The sequence below is a fragment of the Erinaceus europaeus genome, chromosome 12 (assembly GCF_950295315.1).
Source record: "Erinaceus europaeus chromosome 12, mEriEur2.1, whole genome shotgun sequence".
NCBI lineage: Eukaryota > Metazoa > Chordata > Mammalia > Eulipotyphla > Erinaceidae > Erinaceus > Erinaceus europaeus.
Genome location: NC_080173.1, coordinates 70,304,088 through 70,331,859, shown reverse-complemented (window position 1 = coordinate 70,331,859; position 27,772 = coordinate 70,304,088). Strand labels below are relative to the sequence as shown.

The 27,772-nt window shown below is 44.0% G+C and overlaps 1 protein-coding gene across 2 annotated transcripts; it reads left to right on the top strand.

The window, feature by feature from the left end:
* LIG3 (DNA ligase 3) lies at positions 1-27,251 on the top strand. 2 transcript variants are annotated; one of them, XM_007516936.3, is made up of 20 exons: positions 1-126; positions 3,769-4,319; positions 7,749-7,892; positions 11,952-12,149; positions 12,968-13,119; positions 14,086-14,252; positions 14,347-14,424; positions 15,419-15,581; positions 16,266-16,421; positions 18,941-19,072; positions 19,627-19,706; positions 20,315-20,402; positions 20,730-20,807; positions 21,087-21,210; positions 22,539-22,681; positions 22,994-23,068; positions 23,450-23,596; positions 24,041-24,233; positions 25,175-25,272; positions 26,215-27,251. In XM_007516936.3, exons 2-20 carry the CDS (start codon positions 3,773-3,775, stop codon positions 26,446-26,448), a joined length of 2,997 nt encoding a protein of 998 aa, XP_007516998.1. In that variant the 5' UTR covers positions 1-126; positions 3,769-3,772; the 3' UTR covers positions 26,449-27,251. The 2 variants fall into 2 exon arrangements, with proteins under 2 accessions (XP_007516998.1, XP_060059943.1); XM_060203960.1 differs by lacking the exon at positions 26,215-27,251 and adding an exon at positions 25,366-26,192.
* The last annotated feature ends 521 nt before the right edge of the window (positions 27,252-27,772 follow it).

Sequence of the window (27,772 nt, the reverse complement as noted above, 5' to 3'; positions counted from 1 at the left end):
TGCGCGCTGCTGCCCGCACAAAGACCCGGATTTAAAGAGACAGACGCTACAACCGTCGCGGGCAGGCAGCGGCCGGTCGGCTCCTGATCCCGAGGCCTGCGGCGAGTGCCGGAGCCGGAGAGGCAGGTGAGGGGCGGCCTGGCGGTGGGGAGGCGGCGGCCGGGGGCCCCAGGATCGGCGTGGCTCGCGGGCCGGCCCCTGGGCTCCTCCCCCGCCCACCCAGGGCCGAGCCCCGGGGCACACCCTCCGTGACGTGGCGCCCCCCGGGAGCGCATGGGGGCTGGTTGGCGTCTCCCCGGGACCCCCAGAGGCGGGCGGGGGCCAGAAGGGGGCTGCCATGGCCCCGGCCGGGACCCTCGCTCGCCGCGCTGGGGCTCCTTTGTGGGAGCTGAGGGCTCCCAGCTCCCGGCCGTGGGGTCCCTGGCCGGCTCCTTTCTTTGTGAAAGCGCGGGGCGGGGGCGGGGGTTGCTGCACAGGCCGCCTCTCCTCCAGCACCACGCGGAGCCTAACTTGTCCTGACCTCCCCTTGCGGGCCGCAGTTTCTGGGGTGGTTAGTGTTTGTGACGCTCATGCAAAATATACACCTTCTGCACCCCCCCGGGCTCCCCCCTTCCCAATATACTTACATTTTGTATACGGTTTTTTTTTCAAGTTTAGAGTCCCCACCACCAGCACCACCGACAACCACCAGATTTTAGTTTTCCCAGCCATCTTGCGACGCTTAGATTCTTTTATTTATTTAGATATTTATTGGATTAGAGACAGAGATTGAGAGAGCAGAGGCAGAGACAGAGAAACTGCAGTCCCGCTTCACCACTTGTGAAGCTTTCCTCCTGTAAGTGGGGACCAGGGGCTTGAACCTGGATCTTTGTGCACTCTTAACATGTGCGCTCAACCAGGGGGTGCCACCACATGGTTCCCGACACCTAGATTAATTTATACAACACTCAGTCTTGTCCCCTGTTTTAGAAAGAAAACTGAGGCTGAGAAGAGTTTAAAGAATCACCCAAAGGTAACATAGGCTATTAAAACCTGACTCCCACCTGCCCACTTTCTTCTAGTGTATTGCACTCCATAAGTAAAGCGTGCTTTTCATGATAAAGTAGCAGTTTTACTACAAAGCAGTGTGCAGACTGAAAATAAATCCCAGTATGTTTAAAATGAGAACTGTGATTATGCTCTGCTTTGCCCAGGTTCGAGCCCAGTCCCCGCTACATTGAAGCAAGCTTCCCTGCTGTGGTCTCTCTCTGTTTAAAAAAAAAAAAAAAAGGAGAGAGACTGAAAGAAAGATAGGCTATAATGAGCACAAAAAGTTGCAGACTGTGCCATGCAGAGATTCCTGTAGTTTCTCGCCATCCAGTTACTTCAGCATCCCAATCCAAGCTGCTGGATTATAGACAGGCTAATTGCACATGGGGAACCATTTATTCATTTCTTGCTGTGTGGCCAACTCTAAGAATTTTATTTGTAAAAACACCCCTTGTCGGGAGTCGGGCGGTAGCGCAGCGGGTTAAGCGCACATGGCCCAAAGCACAAGGACTGGCGTAAGGATCCCAGTTCGAGCCCCCGGCTCCCCACTTGCAGGGGAGTCGCTTCACAGACGGTGAAGCAAGCAGGTCTGCAGGTGTCTGTCTTTCTCTGCCCCTCTCTGTCTTCCCCTCCTCTCTCTATTTCTCTCTGTCCTATCCAACAACAACGACATCAACAACGACAATAACTACAACAACAAAACAAGGGAAAATAAATAATAAAAAAAAAATTTTTTTAAAAACACCCCTTGAGTTAGATGTTGATATCCACAGTTTTACACTTGAGGGAATTGAACAGAGCAGTGAAAGTCAGGTAGCAAGAATTTGAGCCCAAGTAGTCTGGTTCTAGGTGTTTTTTTTTTTTTTTTTTTTTTTTTAATTTTATTTATTCCCTTTTGTTGCCCTTGTTTTATTGTTGTAGTTATTATTGTTGTTGTCGTTGTTGGATAGGACAGAGAGAAATGGAGAGAGGGAGGGGAAGACAGAGAGGAGGAGAGAAAGATAGACACCTGCAGACCTGCTTCACCGCCTGTGAAGCGACTCCCCTGCAGGTGGGGAGCCGGGGTTTGAACCGGGATCCTTATGCCGGTCCTTGTGCTTTGCGCCACCTGCGCTTAGCCCGCTGCACTACAGCCCGACTCCCTGGTGTCTTTTTTTTTTTTTAAATATTTATTTATTTCCTTTTTGTTGTCCTTGTTGTTTCCATTGTTGTTGTAGTTATTATTGTTGATGTCCTCATTGTTGGATAGGACAGAGAGAAATGGAGAGAGGAGGGGAAGACAGAGAGGGGAGAGAAAGACAGATACCTGCAGACCTGCTTCACCGCCTGTGAAGCGACGCCCCTGCAGGTGGGGAGCCGGGGGCTCGAACCAGGATTTATGCCGGTCCTTGTGCTTTGCACCACGTGCGCCCAACCCGCTGTGCTACCGCGGATTCCCCTAGGTGACTTTTAGTTGCCTCTCAAAATACGGCTTAACTTCCCTGGGCAGATGACCCCCCCCCCTAGTGTGTCCTGGAGCCCTGCTTCCCTAGAACCCTGCCCCACTAGGGAAAGAGAGAGACAGGCTGGGAGTATGGATCGACCAGTCAACACCCATGTTCAGCAGGGAAGCAATTACAGAAGCCAGACCTTCCACCTTCTGTATCCCACAATGACCTTGGGTCCATATTCCCAGAGGGATTAAGAATAGGAAAGCTATCAGAGGAGAGGATGGGATATGGAGTTCTGGTGGTGGGAATTGTGTGGAGTTGTACCCCTCTTTTTTTTTTAATATTTAAAAAAGTTTTTAACATTTATTTATATATTCACTTCCTTTTGTTGCCCTTGTTTTATTGTTGTAGTTATTATTATTATTTTATATTTTATTTATTTATGAGAAAAATGGGAGGAGAGAGAAAGAACCAGACATCACTCTGGCACATGTGCTGCTGGGGATAGAACTCAAGACCTCATGCTTGAGAGTCCAAAACTTTATCACTGTGCCACCTCCCGGACCACATAGTTACTTTTTTAAATACTTATTTATTTATTCCCTTTTGTTGCCCTTGTTGTCTTATTGTTGTAGTTATTATTGCTCTTGTTATTGATGTCGTCGTTGTTAGATAGAACAGAGCGAAATGGAGAGAGGAGGAGGAGGAGGACAGAAAGATAGACACCTGCAGACCTGCTTCACTGCTTGTGAAGCAACTCTCCTGCAAATGGGGAACCGGGGGCTTGAACCGGGATCCTTGCGCCGGTCCTTGTGCTTCATGCCACCTGCACTTAACCCGCTGCGCTACCACCCGACTCGTAGTGTTTCCTTTTTATGAATAAAAAGATTTTTTAAAAATAGGGTTTATGATTAAATCACAGGCAAATACTTAACATTACAAAATTTATGAATGTAATGCAGCTTTTTCTTGATTAAAAAGAACTTCTGCGTTTTGTAATACCTATGGGTCATCATCCTTTATAACTGACTACCAGGGTTTGCTGATGGGGTCTGAAAAAAACTAGCATATTCTGTGGATTCCATTGATGATGACTGACTAGATATACATGTATACATTGATTGGATATCCTTTAGCAAACTGTATTTCCCAGTATTGGAATTCTTTATCAGAATAGCAGTGGACCTTTAATAGTTGGGAATATATTTGGCTAGTTAGCATAGACTAAATAGGGTTCTGACCTTTTAATAAATTGGAGTCCTTGCTTCTTTTATATCTCCCCTTTTCTGCTTCTCACCCTTCCATACAGCTGTATGACTTTGGCTTCCAAGATCTTCCCATCAGCTCTCCGCGCACTCAGCCAAAAAGAACTGTTCCTGTTCCGAAAACAACATTGCTGGCGTGACATCAGACAATTCAGCCAGTGGTCAGAAACAGATCTACTTCATGGGCACAGCATCCTCCAGAGAAGAAAGCGTGTTCTATCCTTCCAAGGAAGCAAGCTAAGACCACATGCCACTTGCCTGATTTACTTGCCAAGGTTGCATGTGGGACTGTGCAGTGGCCCCTGTGAGATGGCTGAGCAACGGTTCTGTGTGGACTATGCCAAGCGTGGCACAGCTGGGTGCAAAAAATGCAAAGAAAAGATAGTGAAGGGTGTATGCCGAATTGGCAAAGTGGTCCCCAATCCCTTCTCAGAGTCTGGGGGTGATATGAAAGAATGGTACCACATTAAGTGCATGTTTGAGAAGCTGGAGCGGGCTCGGGCTACCACAAAAAAAATCGAGGACCTCACAGAGCTGGAAGGCTGGGAAGAACTGGAAGATAATGAGAAAGAACAGATAAGTCAGCATATTGCAGGTTGGATGGAAAATACTGCTTATCTTTTTGTTTTCTTACTAGAAAAGAGAAGAAAATGAAAAGTTCATTTTTTTCTGTTAACTTTTTATTTGGAAATAATTTTAAACTCAGAAAAGTGGCAAGAATAAAAATGGTACAGAGATGCTAATGTTTACCCAGATTTACCTGTTAATTCCTTACTATTATTTGTATTATTATTCTTTTTACTAGAGCACTGATCAGCTCTGGCTTATCACAGTGGTGCATGGGATTGAATTTGGGACTTGGGAGCCTCGGCATGAGAGTCTTGGCATAGCCATGATGCTATCTACCCCACCCCTATTATTTGTATTTATGTGCACTGTTTCTTTAGTCTCTCTTCATACACACAATTTTTTCTTGTATTATTTGAGAGTAAGTTGCATGCACCATGGCCTTTTGCCTTCAGTGTCTATATCTTATTTTTACATTTTATTTGTTTGCCTTTTTAAAAATATTTTATTTATTTATTCATGAGAAATGATAGGAGAGAAAGAGCCAGACATCACTCTGGTACATGGTGCTGCCTGGGATTGAACTTGGGACATCATGCTTGAGAGTCCAAAGCCTTATCCACTGCGCCTCCCGGACCACTATTTGTTTACTCCCCCCCCCCCCCCCCCCAGAATACTGCTCAACTCTGGTTTATGGTGGTGCTGGAATTGAACCTGGAGCTTTGGAGCCTCAGCATGAGAGTGTCTCTTTGCATAACCATTATGCTATCTGCCCGGCCCTTATTTTTATTTATTTATTTTTTAATTTATAAAATGGAAATATTGACAAGACCATAGGATAGGAGGGCTACAACTCCACACAGTTCCCACTACCAGAACTCTATCTAATCCATTCCCCTGATGGCTTTCCTATTTTTTATCCCCCTGGGAATATGGGCCCATGATCTTTATAGGGTGCAGAATGTTGAAAGGTCAGGCTTCTGTATTTGCTTCTCCACTGAACGGGCGTTGGCAGGTCGATCCATACTCTCAGCCTGTCTCTCTCTTTCCCTAGTGGGGCAGGGCTCTGGGGATGTGGGACTCCAGGACACATTGGTGAGGTCATCTGCCCAGGGGAGTCCGGTTGGCATCATGGTAGCATTTGAAACCTGGTGGCTGAAAAAGAGTTAAGATAAAAAGCAGAACAAATTGTTGACTAATGAACCTAAAAGCAAGAATACTACAGATGAGATTTGGGGTCTCCATTTTGGAAAAAGCTAGAGAACCAGTTCTATTTTAGGTATATTCCAAGAGACCCATGACTTTACTAGTTGTTACCTGAGCCTGACAACTAACATGCTGGTGGACCCAAGGTATGTCTGGGAGATATTTTTAATGTTTATCCTTGCTGGGGTTTCACCACTGCAGACTTTTCAAATAGAGGGAGAGAACCATAGTAACGAAGCTTCCTCCAGTGCTATAGTACCTCCATGTGATGTTCCTGGGACTTTAACCTGGGTCACTCACCTGGCAAAGTAGTCAGTCAGGTGAGTTTTTTCACCACCCCAGTGTGTAGCTTGTGTTTTAATCTGTAGTACCACTCAGTTTAGGCTGTTGGTGCTGCTGGGGATTGAATCTGGAGCCTCTTGAATACAAGTCTTCTGCACAACCACTGTGCTAGCTCCCCAGCCCCACTGTACATATCTTAAGGATGAAAGCATTATTTTATGACTATGGTATGATTATCAGCTTCAGTAAGTTTATACTTGTTATAATACTGTTAAAACTACCATCTGTGTCCCAGTTTTTTTGATCAAATAACATCCTTTATCACTTTTCCTGCCTCAATATATATATATATATATAGAGAATTCCAGACGAGGAGGAGGTAGGTTGTCTAGTTGTCATGTCTGTTTGTGCCCCCCCCCCCCTTAGACTTACTTATGTATGAGAAAGAGGGAGAGAATCAGTAGTGCGTGTGCATTACTGGGGATTGAACTCGACCTCATACGTGAGCACCCAACACTTTATCTCTTTATTTATAATCTGGAATATTTCCATAGTCTTTATTTTTTCCTATATGCTATCAACATTTTGAAGTATAGATTACCTATCACAATTCCTTTCATCTCTGTCTATTTTATTTATTGATTGATTGATTTTTACCAGAGCACTGCTCAACTCTGGTTTAATGATTGTGTGGGGGATTGAACCTGAGAATTTGGAGCCTCAGGCATGAGGAGTCTCATTGCATAACCACTGTGTTGTCTACCCCCATGCTATTATTTATTATCTATATGGGCTTGCAAATAATTTTTCCCAGTGCCTTATAATTTTACTGTACTTAATCCAGTACTTAAGTGTCCCATATTTGGCCAACAGGGAATTTCAAGACGGACTTTGTGAACATGCCCTTGTTAATATATATATTTGGCAGGGCCAGGTGGTGGCACACCTGGTTAAATGTAGACATTTCAGTTTGCAGGCACCTAGGTTCATAGCCCTGGACCCCACCTACAAGGGGAAAGCTTCACGAGTGATGAAGCAGTGTTGCAATTATCTCTGACTCTCTTCCTCTTTACTTCTCCTCTCTTCTCAATTTCTCTTTCTATCCAATAATAAATAACACACACACTGGGGCATCTCAGGAGGTAGTGTTTGGGGTATATTGGGACAGTATATTGCCATCCCAAATTTGATGCTTGGCAATCAAATATTAAAATTTGATAATTTTACTGCCTATGCCAAATTGACATTCTGTTATCAGTAAATTAGGACTAACACCATAGAATTAAGGGTCCCAAGTTTTATCTATTGAGATTGAATTTCTGATTTTCTCCAGATAACTCAAAAGACTTCTAAATATGGGATGAGGTGGAGTTTGCTGATGAACATTTGAGCAGCTCAGGCTGGGGAGATAGCATAATGGTTAACTTAAAGACGTTCCATACCTGGGGTCCAGACGTCCCACGTTGAGTTCCCCTGTACCAGTGAGCAGTGCTCTGGTCTTTCTCTATATCTTTCTTTCTTACTAAAATAAAAATAACATTTTTTTTTGAGAAGTTAAAAATTTAAATAATGGGGGCTGGAAGATAGTTTACCTAATAAAGAATACACATTCCATCTATGAGGACCTGGTTTTGAAAGCCCGGCTACCACATAGGAGCATCTACTTGGGGAAGTTTCACCAGTGGTAGGGTGGTGCTGTTGGCTCTCCTCTCTGCCTCTTTCTGTGTGTCTCTTAAAAAAAAAATAAAAAGGAAAAAAAAGTGTAAGGGGGAGTAGTTCTGTTCCCAGAGACTCCCTCTTCCATACTCTCTTGCCTACTTTTTTCCAAAGAGTGGCCATTGCCACTCAGGTAGGAAGTAACAGTATGACTGTAACTTCCTAAGCAAGGCTGGAAGAACAGTTAGTTGATTCTCTGGTAGCTCTCTCGGGGGCTTTCACTGAAGCATATTTTCCTTCTGGAATCCCACAGATCTATTTTCTAAGGCAGCAGGCACACCAAAGAAGAAAGCTGTTGTCCAGGCTAAGTTGACGACCACTGGCCAGGTGACATCTCCAGCAAAAGGTGCTTCACTTGTCACCAATACCAATCCCCGGAAATTTTCTGGCTTTTCAGGTAAGATAGGCTAGCTAAAGACTCCTTTAGCTATTATAGTCTTCCTTTTAACTTGTTTTTCTTTTTTTTTTTTTGCCTTTGTTTTATTGTTGTAGTTATTGTTGTTGATGATGTCGTCATTGTTAGATAGGACAGAGAGAAGTGGAGAGAGGAGGGGAAGACGGGGGAGAGAAAGATAGACACCTGCAAACCTGCTTTACCGTTAACTTGTTTTTCTATTTGGGACTATGAGAGTGAAAAAAATCCTGTGCTGTCTAATCTCATTAATTGCTTCCCTCTTAAATATATAGGAATGGCTTAATTCCCAGTATGCCATTTGTATAACATTTCTTTGTATTAATCTTTGTTATAGCAAAATGTTTGTTTCATCAAGCCTCCTCCCCACCCCCTGCAGTAGTACCTGGGTTAGGCATTTAGGCAGAGATTATAATTTGTTTTTACTTCCTTGCTTTTTGCTAGTGCAAGGATTTAGTAAATTCCATTCTTAAATTGGCCCCTGTTGGAGGTAAAAATATGGAAGAAGGGAAGTGTCATGTATGGCCTCACATTACAGATAGTTTTGGCCTCATTATCTTCATTACAGAGTATATATACTGAAATCTTTTAATTCCAACATCTGTGCTCTTTTCCCCAATACCTTTACTTACTTGGAGACATCCTTGTGTCTGTTTGGAGAGACACGTGTGTCTGACTCAGGTAAAGAAAGAATGCCAAAACATGTGGACTCAAGTTATTAGCAGAGGTAGCATTACTGGAATGTAAGAAGCTTAGACTTGCAGTTAGAGGACCTGGGTCCTAGTTCTAGCATTGTCACCTGACATTATAACCCCTAAGCCAGCTGCCTCATTTCTTGGTCTCTGAGATATGGGAAGTGGGAATGGCACTGCTTGCTTTGTTTATTCTATTCTTCTCACAAGGACAAAAACAAACAAAATGGTGAGATTGCTGCTGTGTTGTAACTTTAAGAATGCTTATATGTCAGAATTGAGTAGAATTCTTAGGCACTTTACTGTTGTCCAAGAATCGCTTGATGGCTATGTGGGAAAAAATACTCCCTACTTTGGAATTGGAATTCCTTTAGTTGCAGAAGCAGTACTTGATTTTGTTGGATTTTTATTACTTTAAAACATGAATTTTAAATGGTAGACCAAGATAGGAATATAGAAATACAGAAGAGTCCATCTTACAATTAGACAGCATTTTTCTGGTTTGAGGAAGGAGTTTAGGAGAAGTTGATAGTAACTAGGAGTTGAAGAGTATGTTAATTCTTGCAGCCTGCTGTACATTATTGTGTTGGAGATTGTCCCCTATAGTCCTTTCTAGATTCCAGGTTAAGATGAGCATAGATTTATAATTTATAAGTCCACAGAAGAATCTAACAGCAGCAACCAGGTTGCTAAAGGTTCTGCAGCACAGTTGTGGACATTTGGTGAATGGTCACAAGGGGGAGATGAGAAGATTCACTCAGAAATTTTACAGTACAGTAGGGCTAGAGAATGGGAAAGCTATCATGGGAGGGGGTGGGTTATGGGGATTGGGTGGTGGGAATTGTGTGGAGTTGTACCCCTCCTACCTTATGTTTTTGTTCATTAATCCTTTCTTAATAAAAAATTTAAAAAAAAAAAGAAAGAAATTTTACAGTACGTTCTCACTTAACGTTGTGAATAGGTTCATGGAAACTGATTTTTTTTTTTTTAATGTCAGTTTGTGCATTTTATTTTATTTTTTAAATTTTTAAAAATTTCTTTATTGGGGAATTAATGTTTTATATTCAGCAGTAAATATAATAGTTTGCACATGCATAACATTTCCCAGTTTTCCATATAACAATACAACCCCCACGAGGTCCTCTGTCATCCTTCATGGACCTGTATTCTCCCCACCCACCAACCCCAGAGTCTTTTACTTTGGTGCGTTTTGTCAAATCCATTTCAGGTTCTACTTGTGTTTTCCCTTCTGATCTTGTTTTTCAACTTCTGCCTGAGAATGTGATCATCCCATATTCATCCTTCTGTTTCTGACTTATTTCACTTAACATGAATTTTTCAAGGTCCATCCAAGATCAGCTGAAAACGGTCAAGTCACCATTTTTTACAGCTGAGTAGTATTCCATTGTGTATATATACCACAACTTGCTCAGCCACTCATCTGTTGTTGAACACCTGGGTTGCTTCAGGTTTTGGCTATTACAAATTGTGCTGCCAAGAACATATGTGTACACAGATCTTTTTGGATGGGTGTGTTGGGTTCCTTAGGGTATTTCCCCAGGAGAGGAATTGCAGGGTCATAGGGTAGGTCCATTTCTAGCCTTCTGAGAGTTCTCCAGACTGTTCTCCACAGAGGTTGGACCAATTGACATCCCCACCAGCAGTGTAGGAGGGTTCCTTTGACCCCACACCCTCTCCAGCATTTGCTGCGGAAACTGATTTTAAGCAGAATGGCATATAATAAAATTAATTCCTCAGGAAAGAAAATTTCCATTCAACTAGGACAGGGATTCCTTTTTTTTCTCATCAGTGTTAAAACAACACAACAAAATTATTCACAGACCTTCCAAACAGTTATTTTCAGGTATCTGAAAGGAAAACCCTGCTCCTTGTTTTTCTTTTATTTTTTTTAATTAACAGTGAATTATTTATTTATTTATTTTTACCAGAGCACTGCTCATCTCTGGCTTGTGGTGGTGTGGAGGATTGAACCTGGTGGGGCTTTGGAGCCTCAGGCATGAGAGTCTCTTTGTATAACCATTATGCCATCAACCCCCACTAGATTAATGGTTTACAGTCAATAGTAAAATACAGTAGTTAATACATGTGCAACATTTCTCAATTTTCTGTATAACACCCTAACCCTCCATTACCTTTTATTTTTGACAGTAAGATCGACAGACTACATGAGAGATAACACAATGGTTATGCAAGATTTTCATGTGTGAGAATCTGCCAGGTCCCAAGTTCAGCCTCAGCACCACCACCTCACTTATAGGTGGAATTTAAGAAATAAGGACAGAGGGGAAACTTGCACTGGGTGGGGTGTTATTGCACCAAAGTAAAAGACTTGGAAAGAAAATTTTGGGGTTGAGGCTGGGCGGTAGCACAGCGTGTTAAGTGCCCATGGTGCGAGGCGCACTTACTGGTGGAAGGATCCTGGTTCGAGCCCCTGGCTCCCCACCTGTAAAGGGTCGCTTCACAAGTGGTGAAGCAGGTCTGCAGGTGTCTATCTTTCTCTCCCCCTCTCTGTCTTCCCCTCGTCTCTTGGTTTCTCTCTGTCCTATCCAACAATAATAATTATAACCACAACAACGATAAACAACAAGGGCAACAAAAGGGAAAAAATAGCCTCTAGGAGCAGTGGATTCATAGTGCAGGCACTGAGCCCCAGCAATAACTCTGGAGGCAGAAAACCCCAAAACTTTGGGGTCCTTTTGCATGATGATGGAAAAGGACTTAAGTTGCCAGTTAGGATGTTCTGCAGAGAACTTTGATGAGATGATAGATTATACCCATGTGTCAGCAACTACACTGTGAACCATTAACCACCCAGTAGAAATGATAAACACGTAATAATAATACAACAAAATTTGTGGTTGGGGGAAGAAAGGGAGAAAGTAGAGATAGGGGCTGGGAAGTTAGCATAATAGGTAAAAGACTTTCATGCCTGAGGCTCTGAAGTCCCATATTTAATCCCCAGCATCACCTTAAGCCACAGCTGACCAGTCTCTGTACCTCTCTCTCTTTCTCTTGCTCTCTCTCATTAAAATAAAATAATTAATTAAAAATATATATCACCATTAAAAAAATAAGAAGAATAGAAAAGAATGTAGTGATGGAGCAGGTAGGAGCATCTGGTTCCACTGGGAATAACCAGATGGGATCTGGCTATCTTAGTGCCCTTTAACTGGCTCTGCCACCAGGGATGATTTTGGAAGTTTTCTCAGACTGTGGTCTTCTTATCCATAAAAGCTTGAACTAGATTTTTTTTTCCAGCAAGGCAAAATTAATCAACTCTGCTATTTCACTCCTTTTTTTTTTTTTTTTTTCCCTTCTCTCTCTCTAATAGCTAAACCCAACAACTCTGGGGAAGCCCACGTAAGTCCTACCCCTAAGACAAGTCTGTCCTCAACTAAATGTGACCCCAAGCATAAGGATTGTTTGCTACGAGAGTTTCGGAAGCTTTGTGCCATGGTAGCTGAAAATCCAAGCTACAACACAAAGACCCAGATCATTCAAGACTTCCTACAGAAAGGCTCAGCAGGAGGTAAGGCTTAGAATATCCGGTGTTGGCTTTTTTTCTGAAGAACTTAGAGCCATGACTGACTTCATGGGCATATGAACTAAAGAGTACACATGGCTCTACCCTTCATATGTTTATTTCTACAGATTTATCTATTAATGAGAGACTGAATCAGAGCATCACATAGGTGGTCCCAGGGCTCAGACTTAGGACTTCATGTTTGCAAGTCTTGTGATTTGTCCACTGTGATTTATCCACTGTGCTACCTCCTAGGCCACTCTATGCTTCATTTACTTCTTTGATATTACCATTGTAAACTTACTAATAATTTTTAACAAAGACCCCTGCATTTTCAGTTTGCACAGACTAGCAAAGCATGAAGCCAGGTCCACTCAGAATATTGGCATCTTTCTTCCTCTATCCTCACCCTGCCCCAAAGAGACCAGAAGTACCCTCCATTTCACCAAGAGGGAAATTCACAGTCTGACACATTTGATTGTGTTTTTATGACTCACATGCATAGCTTGGAATAAAGTCTTTCAGTTCTTGTCTCTTCATCTAACAAATCATCATTGAACATCTGTAATGTGCTCATTAGCGGGTACACTAAAGTGGAAGTCATATCATGACTCTGCCCTCTGGGAGTTCATCCACAGGCTAAAGATGAGGCAGACCCATCAACCACCGCCACTGAAAGCTGTGACCTCTCCTAACCTGGTGAAATACACAGGATGCTAAGGGAGCACAGGCAGTGATAAGAGATCACTTTGGATTCCTTGAATTTATAAATTTACATGTTTAAACTCCATTTCTGAAGAAGGATTCTTTTCTTCTGTCTCCAGATGGTTTCCATGGTGACATGTACCTCACAGTGAAACTGCTGCTGCCAGGTGTTATTAAGAGTGTTTACAACTTGAATGATAAGCAGATTGTGAAGCTTTTCAGCCGCATTTTTAACTGCAACTCAGATGATATGGCACGAGACCTAGAGCAGGTCAGAGAAGGGGAGGGTAGGTGATATTCCAGGTGGGCCTTTGCTAAGCCAAGCATCTGTAATCTTTCTCTTCTGGTTGGGGCACATCTTTTAGAAAACTGAAATCCTTTTAAGCAAGCTTCCATCATGAGGGTAGCTAAATATGAGCCTACAGCTGTAAGTTTCTGAGAACTGAAACTACTGCAGAGCCACAAGAGACCTAGATCTCTTTTATTTATTTATTTTTAAGGATTTTATCTATTTAATGAGAAAGATAGGAGAAGAAAGAGAAAGAACCAGACATCACTCTGGTACATGTGCTGCCGGGGACTGAACTCAGGACCTCAAGCTTGAAAGTCTTGTACTATACTGCACTGCTTCTCCGGCCTTGAGACCTAGATCTCAAGTGTCAGGATTTGAGATTTCCTACTGGAGTCTAATTTTTTTTCTCTTTATACCTTGGATTACCATTTAATTTTTAATTGTTTATGACCCCAGCCTTGTCACCCAAAAAGTTTCTATGCAAACACCCCCATTATTTGGTGACCATATTTGTCTCAAAATACAAGACAGGCCAGCAAGATAGTTCACTGGATAGTGCACCTGCTTTGCCATGCACACGTCCCTGGTTTAAGCCCAGTCCCCACAGCACTAGAAGAAACTTCTGGTATTGTGGTGTCTTTTCCACTCTGCTTTTGTCTCTCTGTATCTGAAAAAAGTTGGCCTAGACCAGTGAAGTCCTGGCAACAACAACAAAATTCAAATAGGAATAAACTTGATTCAACCCTGGAAAAGTTCTTACTTCCCTTCTCTGCTATAGTGGGTGGAGGTGCCCTTCCTAAGGTGAAATAGATTCTTTAGTGAATTCACTATATTCAAGTTGGAGATAGTAATGATTAAAATCTCTGGTTCATCTTTAACCCAGAGGCTTGGGGAGAGTCACTCTGGGTGGGTTAAAGCAGTGACATTTTTATTTATTGGATACAGGGTGATGTGTCAGAGACAGTCCGAGTCTTCTTTGAGCAAAGCAAATCTTTTCCCCCTGCTGCCAAGAGCCTCCTTACCATTCAGGAGGTGGATGAATTCCTTTTGCGTCTTTCCAAGCTCACCAAGGAAGATGAGCAGCAACAGGCTCTGCAGGACATCGCTTCCAGGTGGGGAGCTGCCTGGTGTGGGTGGGCTCAGTGAAATCAGTTGGGAAATAGAAAACTCTTTGAAGACCAAGTTGAATGTGCCTCTTCCCCTTAGATGTACAGCCAATGACCTTAAGTGCATCATCAGGTTGATCAAACATGATCTGAAGATGAACTCAGGTGCAAAACATGTGTAAGTACTATCTCCTTGGGTAGCTTGAATTTCCTTTGTTGTTAGATTGTGCCTGATTCCAATTTAGTTTTGAATACTAATTCTACCTTTTCCCATCCTTCTTCGGCTTCCTTTTTTTTTTTTTTCATACATAATGCAGTAATAGCAGTACCCTTTTCACAGAGTTTTACACTTGAAAGTATGGAATACTGGGCCAGGTGGTGGCTCACCTGGTTGAGCACACATATTATAATGTGCAAGTACCCAAGTTCTAGACCCCGGTCCCCACCTGCAGGGGGAAAGCTTTGTGAGTGGTAAAGCAATGCTGCAGATGTCTCTCTGTCTCTCCCTCTCTATCACCCCCTTCCTTCTAGATTTCTGGCTATCTCTATCCAATAAATAAAGATGATAAAAATTTTTTTTTATGAAGTTAAAAAAGTATGGAATATGTAGTGTGGGGTTTGGGTGGTAGCTCTGAACCTGGTTGAGAGCACGTTACAGTGTGCAAGGACCCAGTTCGAGGCCCTGGTCCCCACCTGCAGGGGGAGAGGTTTGTGAGTGGTGAAGCAGTGCTACAGGTGTCTCTCTGTCTCTCTCCCTCTCTTTTACCCTTTCCCTCTCAATTTTTGGTTGTCTTGACCCAATAAATAAAGATGATAAAAAAATATGTAGTGTGGGTTGCTTGCCCACTCCAGCTCCCTCTTTGCTAATGCAGCATCCTCCTAGGCATAGTATCTCAAAAGAGCTGAACTTTCTAAGGATTTTTTCCTCCTATGAAAGTATTTTTCTTAAAAAAATAAATAAATAAACAATATGGAGGGATTTCATATATAGGATCCTTCCTCTCTGTGTGAGGACAGACTTCTGTGAAAAATAGTAAGGTTCCCCCCCCCACCCCATCCTATGATTTTGTTAATGTTTCCTTTCTTAAATAAATAATAATTAAAAAAAATAAATAAAAACAGTAAGGTTAAATATGGTAGTTTTGTCCCTCTGTTCCTATCCACATTGGCAGGTTAGATGCTCTTGACCCAAATGCCTATGAAGCTTTCAAAGCCTCACGCAACTTGCAGGATGTGGTGGAACGGGTCCTCCGTAATGAGCAGGAGAAGGAACCAGGCCAGAAACGAATTCTGAGCATCCAGGCCTCACTGATGACCCCTGTGCAGCCCATGCTGGTAAGGACACTGCTCTGGTCCTGTAAGTTTCCTACCCTGTGCATGAGTGATTTAGTGGGATGGGAATGTTGATAGCCTTTGTAGGTTGACTAGAGGAATTTGAGGAAGGAAGAATGAAGGTGCAGAAGGGTATTTCTCAGTTCTTAATGGTGGGGAATTAAAAGCAAGGGAGGAAGAGTGTGATCTGGTAGCATGACATTAGCTCTAATCCTGGCTCTGCCAACACATGCTATAGAATCACAGATGAGTTACTTACCTTTTTTAGTCTTTGTCTTTCTTACTCAAGTTTCCTTATATAAAGTTTGAAACCCTCTGAAGCATCTGCTTAAAATGGTTTATCTGCCATCTTATCTGAAGTCAGGTGGATGTATTAAGTGACTCCTGAGGTTTTGTGACCTGCCCCAAAGTGTCTCCAAGAGCCTGGCTTCATAAGATACGTTGACTTGGGTTTCCTTTTCTGTCTTATCGATTCCTGACCAGATGCCACTCTGCCAACCTCACTGTTATGTACTCCATTTATTTCCTATGCTTCGATAACCTGTGTGTTTAGTACTAAGGCATTGACCCTGCAATAGCAAATTGCTAAGGAAAAAAAAAATGAAATGCTCTGTCAGTGGAATTTTACTTGCTCTACAGTGAATTGGATCTCTTAAGTCTTCGGGCTTTTCTTTCTTCCACTTGAAGGCTGAGGCCTGCAAATCCATTGAATATGCTATGAAGAAATGTCCCAATGGCATGTTCTCTGAGATCAAGTACGATGGGGAACGAGTCCAGGTACATAAGAACAGAGACCACTTCAGTTACTTCAGCCGAAGCCTCAAGCCTGTCCTGCCTCACAAGGTATACTTCGTCCTTTCCACTGGGACTGTGTTTCTCTTCCTACTTCCATCATCATCATCATCATCATCATCATCATCATCATCACTACCACTACTACTATTGCAGGGTTATTGCTGGAGCTCTGTGCCTACACAATGAATCCACTGCTCCTGGAAGCCATTTTTTCCCTTATTATTATTTTTTTTCTTTATTTGATAGGACAAAATAAATTTAGGAGGAGGAAATAACAAGGGAGAAACTGCAGTACTTGGTTCACCACTTGTGAAGCTTCTCCCCTGATGGTGGGGACCAGGGACTTGAACTTGGGTCCTTTTGCATTATAATGTGTGCATTCAACTGGGTGCACCACTGCTCCCTCTCTTCCTACTTCTAGGAATTTCAAGGCCAGATCTCTATAGCTATTTTAGTTCTGATAAACAGCAGGCATTTATTTTGTATTTTTTTCTGATTGAATGAATTTTTTTTTTTAAAGTAAACCAGTCACCACCTCAATAAGACACACAATAAGAACAGCTCAATAGGAACAGCTGAAGAACCCAGACTGGGGGTTAGTTAGAGCAGAGTCCCCATGGGCCCTTGTTCACAATGACGTTGAAGCAGTGAGCCCAGCAGGGGAGTGATTTGCAGTGATGTTATTGTTTCCATGTCATATCTGTTCTCCCTGAGCTAACAGGGCTACTGGGCTGCCATTCATTTATTTGTTTAGATATTTACTAACTGCTTAATCTGCATTAGGGACTATTCTAGGTAGTAGGCATACTGTAAGGTAGAAACATACTTGTAGACTGCTAGTAAAGTTTTCCCCCCTACAGATGGGAGCCAGGGACTTGAACTCAGGTCCTTGCACACTGTAATGTGTGCCACGCAACTGGGTGCACCACTGCCCAGCCCCTTTCATATGCTTTTGATTCGTAATAGCCTGGGATTGGGGACTGATATGGAAGGGGATGGTTGTGCAGACTTTTCCTATCAGCACCAAGCATCATAAGTAATGATGACCTGTGGACCCTGCCTATATTGGACCATAGTAATGCTCTCAGTACCTCATTGCTGGTATTACTTGAGCTGGTCCTTGTGCGCTTAGCGCTTGTGCGCTTAGGTACTGTCCATTTTATTTATTTATTTATTTATTTATTTATTTCCCTTTTGTTGCCCTTGTTGTTTTATTGTTGTAGTTATTATTATTGTTGTCATCATTGTTGGATAGGACAGAGAGAAATGGAGAAAGAAGGGGAAGACGGGGGAGAGAAAGACAGACACCTGCAGACCTGCTTCACCGCCTGTGAAGCGACTCCCCTGCAGGTGGGGAGCCGGGGGCCCGAACTGGGATTTTTATGTCCTTGCACTTTGCGCCACATGTGCTTAACCTGCTGCGCTACAGCCCAACTCCCTAGTACTGTCCATTCTTATGGTGCTGGGAATTGAACCTGGGACCTTTGGTGCCTCAGCCATGAAAGCCTGCCCCCCCACATTCATTCTTTCCTTCTTTGGTTTTTCTTTTTTTTTTTTTTTTGCCTCCAGGGTTATTGCTGGGGCTCAGTGCCTGCACTACAAATCCACTGCTCCTGGAGGCCATTTTTTCCAATTTTTTTGGTGCTCTTGTTGTTGTCATTGCTGCCATTGTTGTTGGATAGGATAGAGGGAAATCGAGAGAGGAGGGGGAGACAGAAAGGGGGAGAGAGTGGGGGTTGTATTGTTATATGGGAAACTGGGGAATGTTATGCATGTACAAACTATTGTATTTACTGATGAATGTAAAACATTAATTCCCCAATAAAGAAATAAAAAAAAGGGGGGGAGAGAAAGATAGACACCTGCAGACCTGCTTTACTGCTTGCAAAGCGACCACCCTGCCAGGGGCTCAAAGTGGGATCCTTAGGCCGGTCCTTGATCCTTGTGCTTTGTGCCATGTGCACTTAGCCTGCTGTGCTACCACCCGGTCCCCTCCTTTTTCTTTTCTTTTCACATTTCTTTTTTAAAAAATATTTTATTTATTTATTGGAGAGTCAGAAATTGAGAGGGAAGAGATAATAGAGAGGGAGAAAGACACATGCAGCATCGCTTCACAACTTGTGAAGCTTCCTTCAGGTGGGACTGGGGTCTTGAAACTGGGTCCTTGTGCACGATAGCATGTGTACTTAACCAGGTATGCCATTCACTGCCCAGCCCCAAAAACCTTTTTTCATAATCATTTTGCTGTCTCCCTTCAATTTTTCTCTACCTTCTCTGCTATATACTTACATCCTGTTTCTTCCTTCTTCTTCTTAACTCTTCTCTGCAGTCCACTGAAAGTGATTTCAGTACAGGTCACCTTCTTGGGTCTGGACAGAGGTACTGAAGCAGCCTGTGTTCCTTTTATCTTGGTGATTGGCAAGGCCTAGGTCTGTCTTACTTGTTATCTAGTCTTACAGGTGTTAGTGTTTTGTATTCCTTTTGGACCTGGACTCTGTTCCGTACGACTTATATTTCAGTTCCTTCTGCCCATCCCTTCCTGACTTAAGTGACTCTTCTGCTTCTAGGTGGCTCACTTTAAGGATTACATTCCTGAGGCTTTTCCTGGAGGCCAAAGCATGATCTTGGACTCAGAGGTGCTCTTGATTGACAACAAGACAGGCAAACCACTGCCATTTGGGACTCTGGGAGTGCATAAGGTACTGGCCCATGGCCAAATATGTAAAAGTGAGTGTGCATGTATGTCAGCCTAAATGGGGAGGGATAATCATTCTTCCCCTCTTTTTTCTTTTTTGTTGTAACCAGAGCTTCACTACTTCTGCATGACTTCTTCAGATAGAGACAGAGACAAAGAGGCAGAGAGAGGAAAAGAGACCACAGCATTAAAGCTTTGTCCAGTGCCAGGGAGCCAGGCTCAGCCCTGACCCATGGGCATGGCAAAGCAGCACACTATCCAAGTGAACTATTTCACCAGGCCAGGTTTATTTTTCACTTCTGAATTTGATCCTAAGCTTAGATGTGCTTTTGTCTTTTCCACAAGAAAGGAGCTAGTATAGATAACGAGGTTTTCATTGGGTTGGCTATTCTTTTCAAGATTATCTGCTCTGAGCTTTGTGGTTCTGGAATTTTAAAGCACCGAAAGGACTTTATCATCAAATGCTTCAGAGGGGCTTCAGCACTGGACTGCTGTTTCCCATTTTTATGCCTTCTTGCCTTTTGCTCCTCATTTACCTATTATTACTTTTCTTTACAGAAAGCTGCCTTCCAGGATGCTAATGTCTGCCTATTTGTTTTTGATTGTATTTACTTCAATGATGTCAGCTTAATGGATAGGTAAGGAATCCATATTTTCAGCTCATAGAATGAAAGGTGGGAGATTCAGTGGAATGGAGGTGCTGACACATGCATTTGTATCTAGGAGCTCTAGGCAGGGGTTAGTGACAGGAGACAACTGAAGGATACCACAGACACCATCAAGTCGCCTTGGCTAACATGCCTCCCACATTGGCCCACATCCTTGAATATGAAAGAGGAAGGGAGAAAGAATTGGTGGGTTTGGGTTTCATGTCATAGCTTAGCCTGCTGACCCAAGAATCCACCAGTCTTGGGCTAGGGGTGGACAGGATATAGGGAATACAGAAACTTTTTTTTCAGTTGGCACCAGAATGTGTACAGTATTTGGGCTAGACTCCGCTTTTCCTATGGTGTGCTAAAGAAACAGGAACTATAGTGATGAAGTGGCTTTATTCCACAAGTCTCAATTGAAATATTCCTCATTAGTCATGGAGTTCTGAGAGCCCTTAGCAGGCCGAACTGTTAAGCATCAGTGCTTTAAGCCATAGCGGACACTCTTTAGGAAACACTAGGACTCCTTTGCTCCTTAGAACTCCTAGGGTTTGAGAGTAGCCTGACCACAGTTTTCCTATCCCTGCCTTCATTAGGCCTCTGTGTGAGCGGCGAAAGTTTCTTCATGACAACATGGTTGAAATTCCCAATCGGATCATGTTCTCAGAAATGAAAGAAGTTAAGGTAAGCAAAGAGGCCACTGAAGATAGTGTCCTTGTGTTTGAAAGCAGGACGGAAGCCCGTGCGTCAGGTATGATCGGGAGAATGAGTTTTTTATTTCCTATGGATGGCATCCTACTAGTCTCCACTCAGGAGAACATATCTTGAAGTGCCCCACCTAAGCAGGCTTGCTATGTCTCATAGCTAAAGCAGTTCTCTGGTTGGGAGGGTCCCTGTTTTTAAGTGGGAATATCTCCAGTGGGTACTTTACTAGTGTACTAGAAGGAACAGCCTCTACTACATGGCACTTTCTGTTTTCACACCACCTTCAACATTTCTATTTTCCCTCAGAAAGCTTCAGATTTGGCTGACATGATAAACCGGGTGATCCGGGAGGGGTTGGAAGGGCTGGTGCTGAAGGACAAGAAGGTAAGATGGTGGATCACATCCTTTGCAGACTTTAAAGTCCTCCCCCAATCCCTGACCAGCAGATGGCGATGTTAGTGTGAGGTGGTTGGTTCCCTGAGGGGAACTTCCTAGGTTGTGGCCAAGTCTGTTCTAGATCTGGAGGGTGGGTTTTTATCTATGTCTCCTGCAGTTCCTGAAGCCTCTGGTCTCTCCCAGTATGGGCTGTGCACTGTGATAGATCTGGAATGTCATGTGAAGAGATTAGTCTCCTGGAGTGTGGTATCTCTTGCTTCCCCTCAGGGTACATATGAGCCTGGAAAGCGACACTGGCTGAAAGTGAAGAAAGACTATTTGAACGAGGGGGCCATGGCTGACACAGCTGACTTGGTGGTCCTTGGAGCCTTCTATGGGCAAGGGAGCAAAGGTCAGGATGGTCTCTGATCCCTGGGATGGTACTTCTTTGGAAGTACTGCTTGAGATAAAGAATTATCTTTTTACTGGCTGCATCTGCCACACAGCCTGTCAGGATTTCCAAAATTCTGGGACTGGGAACCCCAGTAAGGTCCATGCCACCTCAAGGCAGGCCTATGTAGGAACAACAAAGTCGAGTAGGGAAAGGTCAGAAAAGAATACCCTGTTGAGACTTGGCACAAGGCAGCTTATTACTATTTCTTCCAAGCCTGATAGCTTTCTCTTCAGAGGAATTGAAATTTCCTAATTTAAGAGGAAGCTGGGGTTTGAGAAGCTTGTTCTTTTAGACAGTGTATGCCAGACACTTCAGTTACTTTTATTACTCTTTACAGGAACCCAGTAGATTGGGTGTGGTTATCCCTAATTTACTGAAGAGAAAATTGGAACTTATAAAGGTTAAAGTTACACAGGTTGTTGTCCAGGAGATGGCACAGTGGATAAAGCATTGGACTCGCAAGCATGAAGGCCCGAGTTCAGTTCCAGTAGCACATGTACCAGAGTGATGCTTGATTCTTTCTCTCCTCTCATCTTTCTCGTTAACAAAATCATTAAAAAGAGGGGCCAGGTGGTGGTGTACCTGGGTGAATGCACATGTTACACTGTGCAAGAACCTGGGTTTGAGCCCCCGGTCCCCACTGGCAGGGGGGAAGCTTTGCAAATGGTAAAGCTGTGCTGCAGGTGTCTCTCTCCCTCTCTGCCACCTCCCCCCCCTTGATTTCTGGCTGTCTCTATCTAATAAATAAGCATAATAAAAATATTTTAAGGGAGTCGGGCGGTAGCACAGCGGTTAAAGCGCAGATGGTGCAAAGTGCAAGGACTGGCGTAAGGATCTCAGTTCGAGCCCCTGGCTCCCCACCTGCAGGGGAGTCACTTCACAAGTGGTGAAGCAGGTCTGCAGGTGTCTGTCTTTCTCTCCCCCTCTGTCTTCCCCTCCTCTCTCCATTTCTCTCTGTCCTATCCAACAATGACGACAATAACTACCATAATAAAAAAGCAAAGGCAACAAAAGGGAATAAGTACATATTAAAATATATATATTTAAAAAATCATTAAAAAGAAACTACTCATGTTTAATAACTGTACAGTAAACCATTATTTCTCAAATAAAAATATTTTTAAAATAAAGTTACACAGCTAGTAAAAAGGTAGATCAGGAGGTGAACTCTGGCAGTCACTCTGATGATGCCGGGGCCCTTTCCTCTCTACTTGGCTTCCCTTCTCTGGGCATGTGGGGCTAGCAGAACCTTACTCCACCCACAGCTTAGCCCATTGCCCTCTCAGGTGGCATGATGTCCATCTTCCTTATGGGCTGCTATGACCCAGGCAGCCAGAAGTGGTGCACAGTAACCAAGTGTTCTGGAGGCCATGATGATGCGACGCTTGCCCGCCTGCAGAAGGAACTGGAGATGGTGAAGATCAGCAAGGTGAGCCCTGGGCCTCTAGACTGGACGTTATTGCCAAAATAGGCTATAGGTATCATTTCTCGGTCTCTACAGAAAGAGCTGCTGCTTGACTGTGGGGAAATGCCAGTTCTTATAAGTCTCCAAGTATCTATTTTGTAGAAACTGGCCTGTACCATGCCATCCTAGGCCACCATCTCTGGGCAGGGAAGACCATGAGAGATCAGGGTCACAGTCCTTTCTGCTAAGTCACCTCTATGCGCAACCTATGACCACGGGAGGGTTAGTCTTGTTATAGGTTGGGAACAGTCAAAGACAGTATCTTTTCTCTTCTAGGATCCCAACAAGATACCCACCTGGCTGAGAATCAACAAAATCTACTATCCTGACTTCATTGTTCCAGACCCAAAGGTATCAGCCCTGGTGGCCTGTGGTTCTGTAATTTGCAAGTTCTCTAGTGTCAGAAAGTCAGCATTTCAACCTCACAGTTCACCCAGGGATGGGCATTTGGACTGTTCAGACAAGTGGCAAGTATGAGGACAGCCAGTCAACACTGAGGCATCATCCTCAATATAGAGAAAGAAAACCTGTCTCCTACCACAGGAGAATTGACCCAGTCCCTTCTTGTGGTAACTCTAAGAAACCGAGACCCAGAGAAATCGCACAGCATCAGCAGCAACAGTAGTTAATCAGTGCTTTTCTTTGTTTTAACTGTTCTGTACTGCTTGCAACTGGTTGGGAAGTGTTTTCTTCTTAACTAGTGAGTGGCCTGTGTGACTTAACTCTTGACAGAAAGCTGCTGTGTGGGAGATCACAGGGGCTGAATTCTCCAGATCTGAGGCTCACACAGCTGATGGGATCTCCATCCGATTTCCTCGCTGTACCCGAATCCGTGATGACAAGGACTGGAAATCTGCCACTAACCTCCCTCAACTCAAGGTGCCAGCTCTTAGTTATATACACGTATCCTGTCTTCTTTCCCCCACTACACTGAAATGGAACTAAGACAGCTAAAAAGGGATCCCAAATTGTCAAGGGGCCAGAACTATAGCAGAGGACCTGCACAAGTCCTAAGCAGAGTATCCTCACATCACAAGTAGTGTTCTGCTTCCACCAGGCCCCCTGAACAGCCCTGGTCCTGCAGAGGGAGGCACTATTTTGCTGATAGAACCTGGGAACAGAGAACAGTGATTTGTACCTTGAGTACTCAAACAAGACCAGAGTTTAGAACTGAACTACCGAGGAGGTGAACTTTTTCCTGCCATTTGCCCTTTTACCTTCTTTATCCCCTGGTCATAGACACCTTAAACAGGCCATGCATACCTCTGAGGTCAGTGGCTGGGGAAAGAATGATAGCACCACTCTTCCCTCTCCCTGCCTCAGGAACTGTACCAGCTCTCCAAGGAGAGGGTAGATTTCACTGTACTGTCTGGAGAGCAGGAGAGCTCCACGACAGGGGGCAGCAACGGAGAGAATGAAGGCACCTCAGGGCCTGCTGTGTCTCACAAAGCCCCCGGATCCTCTCCTAATATGAAGAGAACAGGAGGGAAGCTGAGTAGCCCTAATAGCAAAGTTGGTAAGTGGCTATGGGACAGGGTTTGCTGAATGATAAAGGAAGCGGTAAGCGCCCCAGAGGTGGTGCAAGAACACTGGGCGAGGTCCCAAGTTCAGTCCTGGTACCACATATGCTAGTATTGTTCTACTTTTCTTTCTTCTCATTCTGTTAGTAAAAATCTTTTTTTTTTTTTTTTTTATAAATTATCTTTATTTATTTATTGGGTAGAGACAGCCAGAAATTGAGAGGGGGAAGAGGGTGACAGAGAGGGAGAGAGACAGAGAGACACCTGCAGCACTGCTTTACCACTTGCAAAGCTTTCCCTCTGCAGGTGGGGACTGGGGGCTCAAACCCAGGTTCTTGTGCACTGTAACATGTGCGTTCAACCAGGCGCACCACCACCCAGCCCCAAGTAAAAATCTCAAATTAGGGGGCCAGATGGTAGCGCAGAGGGTTAAGTGCTCATGGCACAAAGCGTAAGGACCAGCTTAAGGATCCTGGTTCAAGCCCCCAGCTCCCCACCTACAGGGGGGCTGCTTCACAGGCGGTGAAGCAGGTCTGCAGGTGTCTTCTCTCTCCCCCTCCTCTCGATTTCTCTGTGTCACGTATAACCACCACCACCACAGCAACAAAATGGGGAAAATGGCCTCCAGGAGCAGTGTATTCATAGTGCAGGCACCGAGCCCCAGCAATAACCCTGGAGGCAAAATAACAAAAAGAAAAAAACTATCTCATAGCTGGCACTGATTGTCCACCAATCTTTCTGCTAGGCAACCTCTGAATGACAGACCTTGGAAGGAAGAGCCCATGATACAGAGATAAACCACTTTTGAGCTAAAGGGCTGAGTTTCTAACTCTTCCCTCCTTTCTCACCCATAGCAGAAGTTAGGCCTGTCTTCAGGGGCCATTATCAGCTCCCTCTACCCTCTTGTTTGTTCTTATTCCAACTTAATCTTCTGCAGGCAACAAGCTGACTACACAGCAGCAGGTTGTAAAGTCTTCTGTGAAAGTGGGAGAGAAGCGGAAGGCGCCTGATGAGACCCCGTGCCAAACAAAAAAGGTGAGAATGAGAATAGCAATGTAGTTGCTCCTCTGCCAAGGGCAAGGCCAGCAGTGCCTGTTCGCTACCTTCTACCCTTTTATTGCCTTGCAGAGGCGGCTGACCAGTGAGCAGAGAGGAAGGAGAGCCGTGCCAGCAGGCAGGAGATAGAACAGCCCAGCCTAGGCTGCTGGTCCCAAGTGACACCTTACATTAAAAGGGAGAAAGCTCAGTATGGGTGTGGGATTGTAGCAGTGTGAATTTGTGCCTGGGTTGGGAGAAGGACCAGCCAGCAAGGAGCAGAAAAGGGCAAAGATTTGGTGACTGCCCTCCCACCTTGAGTCTTTTCCCCTTTTGTACTCCTGCCTTGTCAGTCTTCAGTTTGACAACACTTCTGGAGGCCAGTAACTGGCTCAAACATGGGAGGGAAACTAATTGCCCCCAATGGGCAAATAGAAGAATAGCATTTGATCACTGTACCTCGTAATTGTGCCCTGTCCCTACTCCTAGGCCAAGAATAAGCATGGAATTCTGTAGTTCAGCCTGCCCCGCTCAACCCTCCCCCCACCCCCCAACACACACCCTGCAGACCTTCCCATCTCTCCTTGCTTAAAGCCTTTAAACTAGTAATGAGTAGGGCTCTTGGCCCCAATCCATTATTCAGAGTGAACTGCAACATCACCGAGTCTGTGAGCCACTGGTCATCAGCTACTGAACACATACTTTTCCCATCTTCATGTTCCCAGCGTTGAAACTCTCACCTTCCTTCTTAAGCTAAGGATGGAGGGAACTCAGAACTAATTCAGAATGGCTGGAAGATAAGGGTTGATATTCATGCTTTTTCTCCAGTAAACTCTGTTCTGATCGCTAGGCTCCCTCCCATCTCTGCTCTTGCTCTGACCTCCTAACCCCTGGCCTGTGCTTGTCTGGGTGGTGACCTCTGTGACCCCTGTGCATTTGCAGGTGCTGCTGGACATCTTCACTGGGGTGCGGCTCTATCTGCCGCCCTCCACACCAGACTTCAGTCGTCTCAGACGCTACTTTGTGGCATTCGATGGGGACCTGGTGCAGGAATTTGATGTGGCCTCAGCCACCCATGTGCTGGGAAGCAGGGATAAGAGCCCTGGTGCTCAGCAGGTCTCGCCAGAATGGATTTGGGCATGTATCCGGAAACGGAGACTGGTAGCCCCATGCTAGGATCGCTGCCTTCCCTCTCCCTTGGGCAGTCCTCTTCCCACCACACTTGTGGGTGCTGGGCTGGGTTCCAGCTGAGGCAGGCAGGCAGGCGAGTGACAGAACAGGGTAGGGATGGGCTTTCTCCTGCAGGCAGTACATCTCCCAAAACTAACCAACCATGCATGGGCTCTGCAGACTAGGAGTTCGTTGCTGTGGGTACCACCAGTCAGTCAGTTTCTCTTTCTGGTTTACAAAGAACTTTGAGGTCTGGGTGCTGGATTTGTCTTTTGTTTTCTTTAAAAAGAAGCTTTTTATAAGATATAGTAACATCTTTCCCCCCAGCTTTATCTCCTATGATTTGAGTAAAGACTTAAGTAAAAACTGGACAATTGAAGCTCTGTCCTAAAGCAATCCTGGTGGAATCCTTCCTTGTCTTCCAGACCTATTTTAAAATTGTATTTAAAAAGATGGCCTCCAGAACTACGTTGGGCAAATCTTGTCTGGCTTTTTTTTTTTTTTTAATCTGGGAATGAAGCCTTATTTGAAAGAAAACAAAATGAATTTTTATGATATATTTCTCTATGCTCTCCTCAAACAGGGTATAAGTGGTTTGACGGGAAGGGTCCTGAATCAGGTTAGAAAACAGGGCCTTTGTGAAGAAAAGTGAGGTAGTCTGTGCTATGAGGATTCTGGGTAGGATCTACCCACCCCCCAATCAACCCCTGCCAAGTCCAGAAACAAAGACTGCTTTTTAAAGATAAAAATATACCTGAGGACAAATCTATACCAAGGCTGATTTAATAAAAAGAAAACAATACAGCATAGTTGAGTGCTGTTCTCCAGAATTATTTGTGGAAATAGAAATACCCTATAAAATCTGTACTAGGCAATATGAACTAGCCATATTCAGTTGAACACTTGAAATGTGACTAGCACAACGATGAACTAAAGTTTTCATTTCAATTCTTTTTTTTTTTTTTTTTACCAAAGCACTGCTCAGCTCTGGCTTATGGCGGTGTGGGGGATTGAACCGGAGACTTGAGAGCCTTAGACATGAAAGTCTCTTTGCATAACCATTATGCTATACCCCCACCCTCAATTTCATTTTAAATAGATTTGACCTTGTTCAAATCTGACCTCTGAAACTAAATAGCTATAACCTTAAGCATGTTATTTAACATCTGAGCCTTCATGGCCTCAAGTAGAATGGGGACAGAAATTGCACCTAAAACACAGGGTTTCTGTAAAGAGGAAATAAACTCATATACATTATGTAAGACATTTAGCAGAAAGTCTGGTACATACTAACCTAGAGCTGAGAAAGTTGACATTGGCATGCATGTCC